The sequence below is a fragment of the Hirundo rustica genome, chromosome 1 (genome assembly GCF_015227805.2).
Source record: "Hirundo rustica isolate bHirRus1 chromosome 1, bHirRus1.pri.v3, whole genome shotgun sequence".
Classification (NCBI taxonomy): domain Eukaryota; kingdom Metazoa; phylum Chordata; class Aves; order Passeriformes; family Hirundinidae; genus Hirundo; species Hirundo rustica.
In genome coordinates this window covers 132,645,500-132,658,173 of record NC_053450.1, presented here as the reverse complement: position 1 = coordinate 132,658,173, position 12,674 = coordinate 132,645,500, and the positions used below count along the sequence as shown (strand labels likewise).

The window sequence follows — 12,674 nt, the reverse complement described above, 5'->3', positions numbered from 1 at the left end:
AACACTGTTGCTAGGCGTGTTTTAAATCTGTTGTAAATGTAAGGCTTTCATATCCTACGTATGTTTTCAGTATCATGGTGTTTTTTAAAAATGTATGATTCTGTACTTCTATGCGTTAAACATGTCCAACTTTTTCTGTAGAAAAAGAATTCAATTCCTTGTCACAATGAGGGAAAGTTAAATGTGACATTCAATAGCTTCACAGCCCTCCCTTTTTATTGGGAAAGAGCAGAGTATGCAAGGTCCTCTAAGGTTGTTTCACTTCAGCAGTAGCTGTGTGTCTAAACGAGTCCTCCCCCAAACATCTGAGCACAGTCAGTACATTCCCAACTCCTACAGCCAAGTTAAAGTGAAAACGGTCTTAGTTCAGTAATGATTGAGGTGGTTTGCTCTAATCAAATTAAACCAGCCAAATGTTCTTTTCAAAGGTAACTGTCTACTCTGCAGCTGTATGCAAAATACCACATCAAATGTGGAAAAAAAAAAAGTGATAGAATTCTATCCTTACAGTAGAGCCCTGGCTCCACAGATGAAGAGAAACAAAAGCACCAGTGCAGCTAGGAATTACGATCACAGAAAGCTTCCAGAAATATGCTAACTTAAGAACAGTGAACAAAGTACTGAAATTCCCAGTTTATAATTAATTGATTTCAGGGAAAAGGGAGCTCTCTGGCATTGTTAAACAGCAATTTATCACACTGACCACACTTCAAATAGATATTAAAAGACTAGCCAAAGTTTCACATAAAAGAGAAAAAAAAAATCACACAGGTTTTCCACTCTATTTCTCACTTAATTTCTCTATTTCTATCAAAATATGTAATATTCTGCACTGACTAATGTTTCTAAAGTCCAAACTCAAGAGGTCTCACTTAAACTCAGTATGATTCATCTAACCTAGAACTGAGTTTTCAATCATTAAATATGGGAAATTCCTGTAAAGATGAATTAATGTCTCAGTTAGTTTTTCTTTTATTAAGAGAAGATCAGTCACCTATTAATGATAATCCAGAGTAATAAGCAGTCAGTGTTGGTATGAACCCTTTTAAAACAGTGCAGAACTTTTTGCTAAGTTTGTAGTTTGTTTGCTAGGTATGTCATAGGAAATCCACCCAAGGACAACTTTACCAATACCAGCAAATTGGCACACCCTGTATTTAGGTGTGTGAAACATTCACCTTGTTCTAAAAATCATGCAAGATACTTCAGAGAATAGAAACCCATCTTCTTCTGAAACACTAAAAAGACATCTAAAGTATCATATGAAAGAGTTTCTTACTAGTCATATAAACCATCATTTATTCTGCCTAAAGCAAACACAACTGTGTTGTTAGAAATTTAAGGTCTGATTTTAAAGGGATTATTTAGCAGACTATTTCCTTTTTTTTTCTAATGATGGGACAAATTTTCAAAGGTGAAGGGCAAGTAAATATAAAAATCTATATAATAATTTGGATGCAATGAGTTATTTTGGAAAGAGTTCGGAAATCAACAGTCACACTTCCACTCTTTGACAATCATCTGATCAAAAGCTTCCCAAACAGCAGTTTCCCAAACGGAAAATGTCAAAGGACACGATGGAAAAAAACACTCATTGGAAAATTCTGAAGTGGTTTATTTATTAAATAAAAATTCTTCAGAGTTTAAAGTTATATCTGCTAAATAATTGTGCCTGCATAATTAGAAATATTTTTCAGAATATAAGAAGATATGAAGAATAGGTATAAGTGGAGAAATCTCTCTTTTAAAAGAAAAAAACACAGCTTAGTTATATATGTATATGGGCACACTTACCTTCTGATAATTTGTTAGATTATTAAGCATCAACTTGTTCAGCAATACTGGAAATTAACTAGAGTTCACACCAAGCAAATTAAATCCTCCATATAAAGCAAAGTTTTGGAATGAACTGCAACTTCTATTTTATTTACTGGTACAAAACTTTATGGAATAATTTTAAAATTTCAGAACTAAATTACATCATCTAAGAATTATATCAATGATAAATAATCACCCTTGATGTCAAATTCATCTTAGTCTGTCAGGATAGCTATATTTCTTACTTTGCATGATTCATTTTAACTTTTAATAGAAATATTCTTTAGAAATAAGGCTGTAATCTAATACATGAATAAGACTCTATATCTGTTATTCATATTCTGATGAATATTGTCCCTGAACTCTGTTTTAAAATTCAGTGCGGTCCTAGTATCATAGCTATTTCTACCTGAGAATGCACTTAGACCTGTGCTAAGCTTCACACAATGGCTTAAATCCCATCAAGCCCACCTGAGTGGGCTAAGCGTGGCTTTGCTAAGTCACAGACTTGAGGTCCAGCCCTCTCTCTTTTAAACCCTGGGAAAGTAAGCAACTTTTCTCCTCCCTGTTCTGTTCCATACTTCAGCCAGAAGTGCGTACAGTGAAGCAAACTGGAACGTCTCAATGAATCTACCCCGGCCCCTGCCTGTAAGTGCGGACTGTCCACTCTCCTGGCATCTAAACCTTTTCAAGGCTCAGTTTTGAATCCTGGACCCCGCTCCATTCCCTTGATCGGAAGTCACAGATTGTCAGCAGCAACTGTGGCCATGAAAGAAGTTGATTTTCCACTTCAGGCAGTACCCAGCAAGGCTGAATCTCTTCAACAACGCCACAGACATAACCAATCACAGATTTAAAGAAGGAACGGAGCACTGGACATAATCTAAAATTACTAACATTTACTCATACAAAGACTGGAAACATGTTTTTTGTAAAAAACTTAAGATTTAGAATGAGATAAAATACTCTTTCAAATGGTCTTGTACTCACTCCAGAAACTAAATTTTCTAAAGCTCAGAAGGCCATTCCATACTCAACCCTTCCTTCCTGACATGCTCTTATCTTGTCCTGTTTCTGCCAGATGTCTTAAAACTGTATCATCACGCCCATAACTAACAAACAATTCATATGACTGGCAAGAATATCCTTGTTTTCCCTGTACGTGCTCATTCTGTGTACTGTAAGACTGCAGGCCAGCATTCATGTCCACTCTCTGCCCAACGTCCTCTGACAACAAATTTCTCCAAGTGCTACGTGCCCTGGTGAGAGGCAACCACATCATTCCCGTCTGCCCTCCAGCCATTAGAGAGGCCAATACTTCCAGGCAGGCAGTGACTTCCTCCCCAAGACATTTGCAGTGTCCCTTGAAGTGGCCAGTCAGTGCAGGAATGATCTCCCTCACCTTCTGACCAAAACTGCTCTCCAGCCTGGAAATGCCTTTCCCTTGACAAGGCACTTCCCGTCTTCACATCTGCCTTGAAGACCATCCTGTTTGCATGAGACTAAAACTGACTCTGAAGCACATTCAGTTTTTCCTTCCCATTACTCATCCACCATTTCTACCTCAGCTGAGATTCATCTGTCACACAAACACTTGGCAAGTTTCAAGTTCCGTTTCTTCTGCTCCACTCCGTCCCGGTATCTTATTTTACTCTTCCTGTGTGCAGGACCATCTTTCTAATTGAAAGAAATTTCTAATTTCTTCTCTCCTCTGTGCAGGACAACCTAGCAATGCAAAGATCACCATTTTTTTGTCTCTAGGGGCTCGCCAGATGCCATATTGAGTGATGCTACAGAAAAATAAATTGTATCACACAATACAGCACACTGTGTAAGAATGACCTCATAGACTAGAAGTTTAACATTAGCTTGGCAGAAAAAAGAAGGAAGGAAGCAGAATTCACTAGAGACAAACACCCCCTAAAATAGAAATGTTTCACTTGACAGGATGGAACATCTCAATAATTTTGAGAAGATCATCCTTTCAACTTATTAACAGTACAGTAATAAAGCCAATATCAGCATCACAAAAAACTTGAAAGAGAAATAAAATTAGCTACTGCCTTTTGAAATTTTTTCCCTCGGTATGCTTCCCCATCATTTCAGTTTAACAAACAGAAAAAAGCAGGACAAATACATGTTCCAATTGTCTTGCAAAAGGTTAACTAGGAATGGATGATCTGCTGCTGCTATGTTCTCAACGCTCTATCCGGTTAGACAGGGAACTTTAGGACACTTATAAAAAGACCTTCTAAGTACAAGGAAATTTGAAGTTCCAAGCAATTCATCCACTTCTGGGACCTCTGAGCAGGTCAAACAAGTGCTGGTCTTCAAGTCAGCATACGCAGGGATGGGGGAGTGACGTGTGTGCCAGCCTCTCTCCCCAACACTCAGGTGGCCTTGCCAAGGCAATCCGCTGATGGGCTCCACCAAGCGCTCAAGTGCAAAGCAAGAGACAACAGCATGGACCACTGGAGTGCAAAGGCAGGGAAAAAGCAGCATGACATGACTGCCGTAACACAGAGAGCAGTTTACAGTGCCATTTATAGTTCAATGGATATAAAACAACATAAAAACTTGAACACGGCATAACTGTGCAAATAGTCATAATTACTGGGTTCCCCCCCACTGATCTGAATACAAAAAAGAATGAGGAATAGATTTAGACTTCCAGCTAGGTAGATCGTTCTGCTGAACCTAAGTCAATTAGCTGAGGCATATATTCTGCAAAGTAACAGGAAGGAGAGAATCAAGATTTTTAATTCTTGCATGGTTATGATCACTTTGAATGCCAAGATCTCTGACGCTTACCTTTGAAACAACTCAGACTAGATTATATTTTAATAGGTCACATCCAATACAATTCTGGTTATTTTAAAATTGAATAGTTACTAAACCATGAAAATACTAAAGAAGTTGTATTTATAAAAGAAAGGTTATGAGATAGGAAGCAAAAATATACAGCTTTGCTTTTTTGTTCAATCTGCTTAAAGTTTAATGCTATTGAAACTGTTAAATATAAATATGGTAGAAAACAAGCATGCCAAGAACTACAGTAGTCTGTCTTGCATATCACCTTCCCAGAGTGCAAGAGATTCAGAGTTTGATGATGATTAAGATATGGGGGAAATTATTCATCTGATTACCAGCAGAAGAGAGTTAAAACGAATTCAAGATACAGCTGAATTTAGCATTATTATCACAAGATGAATTTTTACAGATATCTTGCAGCAGGGTTTTACACACAGGAATTTCCTGAATCTAATATGTCATTTATTCCTGGCAAAGTCTGTTCTTTATCTACATATATCTCATTTTTCCCAACTAGAACAGCACTGAGCTATGTAAGTGCTGGACCAACTTTTGCCAGATTTACTTACTGTATATATTCAAATTTTATTAAAGCGTTACATCTTATTATCTGAAAGATGAGCTAGAGGAGCACATTGATCATCCTACCACCTACAAAGGACTTTTCCAAGCCCACAACATAGCTAATTTCATATTTATTTACAGTAAGCTTTACTCTTGAAGATTCTATTTTTAACCTTGTTTTGTGAAAATAAATAGAATAGACTAAGGTGTCCTGGCAGAGAAGAGCTCTATAAAAAGCACAAATGTGAACACAAAAGGATTTTTAGCACATAGGAATTATCTTAACTTCCCTTTTTCCCATGCCTATCTATACACCATTCTTAACAGGCTCAAAAAATTTTAGATCAGTCCTCCTTATTTCCATTACAGTACAGAGATTTTCACTGCCATCAGGGTTCTGATTAAGATTTTATTTCCCTTTGATTTTCTCGCATCCTGTGTTGCTTTATTCTGCTGTGAAGTCTTATCTAATTTTATTATCTATCTTTGTCAAAGCAACTGTGCTGTGAAAAATGCACGTCTTCATTGTACAAATGTGGAAATTACAGACTTGAAACAAAGGAACACAAAGCTCTCATAGTTAGCAAGCAGTAGCATGGAAAAAATATGATAAATATGTTTAAAATTATTCTGTGCTATTTAGACATCTCTCCCTTATGGACAAAATTCTCTTCCAACCCTAGTGTCAAGCACTGGAAACCAGTTTGGCTGTAACTATTTCTCAGAGGAAGTGCATCTACAACTGTTAAGACCAACCTGGGCTGGAGTAGCAATGCTAGTCCTGAATCCTGGTTCTATGACCAGCAAAGCCATGGAGCTCTATCTATGCCTAGAAAAGTACTGGGTCTTTCCTTACCAAACTGTTCTTCACATTTAGCACCACTTCATGGCTAAAGAGAAGTCCTGGGCTGCTGAGATCCTTAGTGCATTCTCTGGAGAAGCCCAGAGCTACCACTTGAATTGAAATTGACACTGAGCCTAAACTGCTGTGGCCTGTAATCTCTGCTGTCAGCTGATGCCAGAGTACCACAGTGGAGCACAAGGCCTGGGCAGCTCATCTGTACAAAGTCTTGACTAAGTTTTGACTCACTGAATGGCTGCCGATGGATCACACATGCCAGTATTCAGAGGTAACAGATACAACACAGTATTTGCAGTTCCTACATAGGTCTCTCAGGCTAGTTGCTTGTAATATACAGAAAAAAAATAGATGTCCCCTCCAAATGAAAAAAAAATGGTTTAAAATATTTGTGCTGTTATCCCAGTGCTGTGAAAACAATGTACATTTTAATCCAGTATGCAGACAATGCATTTGGAATAGTTTTTATTTATTAGCCTGGCCATGATAGCAGTTTCCAGAATGCATGCCCAAACAATTAAAATATCTTGAGCATAATATGTTCAATAATTAAGTAAAATGGGATCAGCTGCTTAAAATTGCAGAACTTCTTTTATAGTATTTCCTTTTCTGAGTATATTTACATAATACAAAAATAGATGTTTAATTTCAATAAATTGGAAACTCTTCTACTATATTTTGTAACAGAACTGGGACATTTAAATGTTTTCAAACAATTTTTTCCAATTGAAGGATATGATTCTGGTCACTCCAGAGGGCTCCTTATCTGCTCTACAGATCAAAAATATGCACAAAAAGCATCAGTTTTTTAATAGCATTCCTCACATTTTAGAAGAGATAATGTTTGAAATTGCTTATTGTCTGTCTTTTTGTGGAAAAAAGTGTGCAACCAGTGTCCCAGGCACCCTGATATATTACCAAACAGCCCCTTGTGTCTGAAATGCTGCTGATGGCTAAAGGTACAGGCTTCACAACACCACACTATGAGGACCAGGAACACACTTGTACAGATGTTTATACTGAAATTACATTCTCTTATTGCTGGTTGAAATACTCACTCCCTTACAGAGAATTAGTTTTCATTCCAGCTTGTAAAAATATTTGAAGCTTCAATGTATTTATACAATGGTCTGTTGAGATTCAACTGCACTAAAATCAAGCAAAAGAAGCCTGCAGTTGCGTAGTCAGTTCATCAAATAGCTCTTTGGAAAACAAGAACTATATTTTCATTATTTAGCTGCATTCAAGATTAGAAAGCTCTTAAAAAGGTCTTTTACATCCTATGAAAAGATGTCAATGGTAGAAAAATTCTAAAGTATTATGTTCAATTATTCCCAAACAAGATTTAGCTTTCAAATATATAAATGTTGAAACCCAGACGACTAAATCCTCATTTTCTCCCATAAATTAATGGGCTGCATTTCAAAGATTCTGACAACTCTCAATTATCCCTCTGCTGCCAAGGAGTAACTTCGTGTGTGCTCCTCTAAACCAAGCCACCTGATTCAGTGATCAAACACTTCTGAAATATACTGACCAAGCCTCTGGCATTACTAGGTGCCAGCCAAAATAATGGTTATTAACTGAACTGTTGATTTGCTTGATGAGCAATGGAAGCGTGAGCTGTAGCCTGTATGTGCCCCATTGCTCACAAAGTGAGACCAATGACATGCACTCCATGATCAGCATTTCAGAATACATATGCTTTGTCTATTCAGTTTTGACATAAAGGAGACCGTCACATTACACTGCCCTGAAATGAACAAAAGTTAATTCATCTCTCTCAATCGACTTTTGTAATTTAAGTATTATTCCTCTGTCTCATCTTTCCTCTTGCACCTAATAAACACCCCCTGATCTCAGACCCTACAAAAAAGATGATTACATGTGCAAGGCATTTTGAAATTCACCTGTAAGTTCAGAATATCTATTTCTCTAAGACTGAAAGAATCTTGGTGTTAGTGAAGTACAAAAAAGTTTTCCTTTTGCTGTGTAATATGTGCATAAGTAACACAAAGAATGTGAAATACTCTTGTTAATATAGCACCAGCAGCAAGACGGTGACCAGTTTCAATCTGGGTATCTGCATAGTGAAACTTACTTCTTGAAGTTCATAATTTTACTAAAAGACGCTCACAGGCTGCTGAAGGTTTCCAGCTACAGAAAAATGTAAGAGGTTACAGTAAGGCCAGCCTTATCATTGAGAGCACAGGCCATTTATCCAGGATTTATGCTATTGACACAACAGAAAGAACATCCTGGGACCACTGCCACCATTCTGTGAACAAGGTCTGACACCTGTACTTTTGCCCTCTTGGTAGCACAACCAGCAGCTCATGGTGAAAATTAGTACCAAACAGTACTCAACCATAAGGCTGCCTGAAAAGCTTGAAGTCCTAAGCTGTTGCTTCTCTTTAACATGGCAATATACAGCTCTCTATAAAAGCATATAAAAAGGCAGAATGCACATTGCACTACTGCTCTCATTCTTGCCATTTCTATAATGAACAGACTTGCTAAAAATCAGCTGCAGCTGGCAGTACTAATAGTTCAGACAAAACCAGGGAGAGGCTGGGGTTTTTTTTCATTTTCTCTCGTGCCTGAGGAAACAGTATATATATGGCTCCTTGCCCATCCATTCCAACACTTAAATCACACACCTATGCCTCTGGAGATGGGTGTTTGTGTGTGTGGGAGGCAACGCACAGGGATGAGGTGAGGTCTGGCAGGCAGCACCGTGGCCTGTTGAAACCTCAAACCACACCTCATGCACACAGTTTAGTGCTCACTTCAGCCACAAACCCAAACTACTGTCCATTCCATTTCTGCCCCCAAACTCCTACTCACCCAATTCACATACTAAACCCAGGACCCCACCGATCAGGACAGCGGTCCTACTTCCTCACCTGACCACGTTGGGGTGTTCGAATGTCTCCAGGTGCCTCAGAACTGCCACCTCTCGGATAGTGGACAGCGGCATCCCCTCCTCGCTGGTCTGCACCCGTACCCGCTTCAGCGCAACAAAGCGACCTCCGTTCTTCAAGTCTCGGGCTTTGAACACCTTCCCGTAGGCTCCTTCCCCAATCTCAGCCACACATTCATACTGCTGGTCAGCCAGGTTTGTGCTGTCCTTATCCATGCTGGCACCAGTCCTCTTCCTCCTCTCCAAGTGCCTCGCTCGAGGTGGCTCTCAGCCTCACTTACTTTCTGAAAACCAGTACTTTGCTCGGGTGCAGACAGGCCACGCACTTGGTACCGCTGGCAGAGAGGCCGTAGGAAGCTCTTGCCCTCCTGTTCTTCCTCCTCTTCTGTACTGGCCACAATGTGCCTCCTCTTTTGGCCAGCAGGAATTATCATACAGTCTTTGGGAGCATTGCCTGTGTAAAGCCAAACAAATCTGGAGGACAAACCAAGCAAGAAAAGTGAGTTTAGTTTACCTTCCTTCATGACTTTGCATTGTTCAAAACCTGCTAAAATTAAGCTAATACAGTAGATATCTATACGTAAAGCAAAATCGTGGTAGAAAGGAAGACGTGAACCATGAGGGTGACATATGTATCAACGTACCCGAGTGGCTGATACACTACAAAGTTATCACAGTCCGCGCAGAAGGCCGGGCACTCGGCTACAGAGCAACAGCATGGAGGGGTTTTACTGAGATGATGACCCCGTGACACATGCCTGATGGGGATGGCAGAGCTAACTATGTGTGTTAGCTCTCATGTGTGAGAGGAAGTGTACATCCAAGAACTTATGTCAGGATTTCAGGACTCAAAGTATTCTTCATTGAGGGTGGTGGAGTCCTGGATATGTATTTTGCTATATTACTGTCACTTGCTTGTAAATAACAGCATTTGGTGGTTTCTGACTTGGTCTGCTCTAGCTCCTGTGCTAAGCCCTTCATGAACAGATCACAATCACACTGCAAAAACAAAGCGCCTATGGAGAGGTGAAATACATGCATATTTAGATGACAATAATACGTTATGAAGCACTATGTGCTGAAGTAAGTTCAGAAATACGCTCTTCAGCAAATTCATTAACAAACAAGGGTGTGGATATTGCTATATGTGCTACTGGCAGCTCTCTGCAAAGCAGCATGGTCAAAGATATCTTCAGGAACAGCACGCTCTGCTGCAGAGTACATGAGGCTGGAGAGGAGAGGCACTTCCTTCTGCATCCAGTTTCATCCACTTTCTGCAGGACTGAGCAAATCCTGTCCCCTCACAAAGCTCCATATCAATTCCTCCTTTCTCCCGACCCTTTTTAGTACACTGATACAGTGATCCCCAGGACTGTAGCCCTCTCCTACACATTTTTGCCGAGCTAGGATAAATGAGTCCCAGCTAGGTGAGTCGGGGACTCCGACTTAAGTGGAATTCAAGCACAAAGCGCCACGGCTACTCCGCACTTTAGCTGGAGATGAAAATCGCGATCTGAAGGAAACCTGTGCCCACGGCTCATCCCTCCTCCACGGCTGCAGCCAGAGGCGGCTCCCTGCCTCGCCGGTTTCAGTTCCCAGCATAGCTGCCACCGCACCGCCCCAGCCATCGGGCAGCCCTGCCTTCCCCGCCTGCAGCATCACTGGGCGACACCGAGCGCGGGCCGCCCCGAGCCCCATGTGCGGGAGACCCCAGCCCGAGCCCGGGGCGCGGGGGTACCCTGCCCGGCCCGGTGTGTGGAGGACCCCTGCCCGGCCCGGTGTGCGGGGTACCGCTGCCCGGCCCGGAGCGCCCTGCCCGGCCCGGAGCGCCCTGCCCGGCCCGGAGCGCCCTGCCCGGCCCGAGCCCCCGGCGCGGCCGCCCGCGCCCCCTCCCGCCCCGCGCCGCGGGCAGGGCGCCCCCGAGCGGCGGGCAGCGGCGCCGCGCGTGCGTGGCGGCGGGGCCGGCGGGCCTCTGCCCCGGCGCGGCCGCGTGGAAACTTACCCGTGCTCTCCCTCCCCGGGCACGGCGGGGCACCGGGGCCGGCCCCGGCCGCCGCCGCCCCCGCCGCGCCGCCGAGCTCCCCTCCGCGGGCGCCCCTCGGGCGACGAGGGGGGCGGCGGCGGGGGACACGCGGGGAGCCGCGTCCCCGCGCTTCCTCTCAGCGGACGGGGCGGAGAGGGGGGCCCGGCTCCGCTGCTCGGCAGGACGCCGAGGGAACCCCTCCGGCGGCTCCCCCTGAGGGCACCCCTTCCCCCGCGGGCCCCTCCGCGCCCCCGCACCGGCCCCGAGGCGGTCGCGGCGGCACCGCGGGGCGCGCTGCCCCGGCCCGGCCGCCGAAGGGACGCGTCCGCGGTGCCGCCCGCGGGGAGGGGGGGTGCGCGGCGTGGGCTCCCGGGCCGGGCGGGGAGGGGGCGGCGTGTGGGCCACGCCGCGGGGCCGGGTGCGCGGAGCACATGGGCGCCCCGCGTTACCTGGTGTGCGCCACGGCCGCCTGCACCGCCACCGGTTCCCCAAATAATCCTCAGCCCCGGGGGGTGGGGGGGGGGAGGGAGGGAGGGAGGGGGTGAGTCCTCTCTAACACAAACCTCCCATTGAGCGAGGCGGGGTGGAGAGCCGGCCCGGGGTCTGCCCCTTCACATGGCGATGTCTCCGGCAGGTCCCGGCAGCGGCCGCCCGGGCCACACAGGTAGCTGGTCCGCGGCTCGGCCGCCCTGGGCTCGCATCTTCCTGCCGCCGCCGCCGCCGGGCTGCACCCTGGCGCAGAAGGAGCTCGCACTCGTCCCCCAGCCCGCTCCTCCCGCCCCCACCCTGCCCGGGGAAAACGAAAACGCAAAAGAAAAATCGCGGCCGGCGGCCCCCGGGGAGCTGCAGCGCCACGATCGCAGCCCCGCCGGCCGCAGCCTGCGGTGCGGGGCTCGGGCACCGGCCCTCGGCGCCGCCGCCGCTCCGCCGCTGCCCCGGCGCTTCAGTGCCGCTCCTCGCTCGCTCCCCCGGCCTCTGTTCTGCCTGGGAGCAGCAGCAGCTTGCTGCCTCTTTTTTTTTTTTTTTTCCCTCTCCTCAACTTTTTTTTTTTTTTTTTTTTTTTTTTTTTTTTTTTTTTTTTTTTTCCCCTTGCTTTCCCACGCTGGCTGAATGTGACTTGACCCCGTTTCAAAAAAGTTTGACATAGTGCTTCAACATTTCCGCATTCCTCCCCGACTACAAAGGCTGCAGCCGCCTCCTTCTGCTTTCTGTCTCTGCTCTCTGTCTTCACACTCAATGAAATCCTTCATGTGCCCCTGCCAAAGGCAGCCGCATACCGCAAGGGTCGCCGCGAGCGCCGCGGCCAGGCATGGCCCCGGGCGAGCGCCCCGGGGGGTCCCGGCAGGCCCGGCCCGGCCCCGGCCCGGCCCGGCCCCGCCGCGCTCGGCGCTGCACGGGCGCGGGCTCAGCCGGCCGCGGCAGCACTGAGAGCCCTGACTCATTCCTAGAGCTCAGCGTGCGAGGCGCTGGGAAATAACCCTTTTGGGGTTTCGGTTTCCCCCCTTCGCCCCCCGCCCCCATCATGGGAAATGATTTCTTTTTTCTTTTATTTTATTTTTTTTATTCCCTCCAGAAAAACGCGAATTATTTGTGTTGGGTTGCAGTGGATTTTCTTTTTTTTTTTTTTTTTTTTTTTTTTTTTTTTTTTTTTTTTTTTTAATTTGCTACTTTCCATT

General features: G+C 44.8%; 1 protein-coding gene across 3 annotated transcripts in view; it reads right to left on the bottom strand.

Moving 5' to 3' along the window:
* Positions 1 to 11,699, bottom strand: part of CDK6 (cyclin dependent kinase 6) — a 135,601-nt gene extending 123,902 nt beyond the window's left edge. For 2 of the 3 annotated variants that reach the window (XM_040076794.2, XM_040076953.2), the window contains exons 1-2: positions 11,562 to 11,699; positions 8,959 to 9,449 (exon numbers count right to left, since the gene is read on the bottom strand). In XM_040076794.2, the coding sequence (XP_039932728.1) occupies positions 8,959 to 9,191 (233 nt within the window). In that variant the 5' untranslated portion in view covers positions 9,192 to 9,449; positions 11,562 to 11,699. Of the gene's footprint in view, positions 1 to 8,958; positions 9,450 to 10,977; positions 11,028 to 11,561 lie in introns of those variants that run through there. The other variant, XM_040076863.1, reaches the window with a different exon arrangement.
* Positions 11,700 to 12,674: the final 975 nt, after the last annotated feature.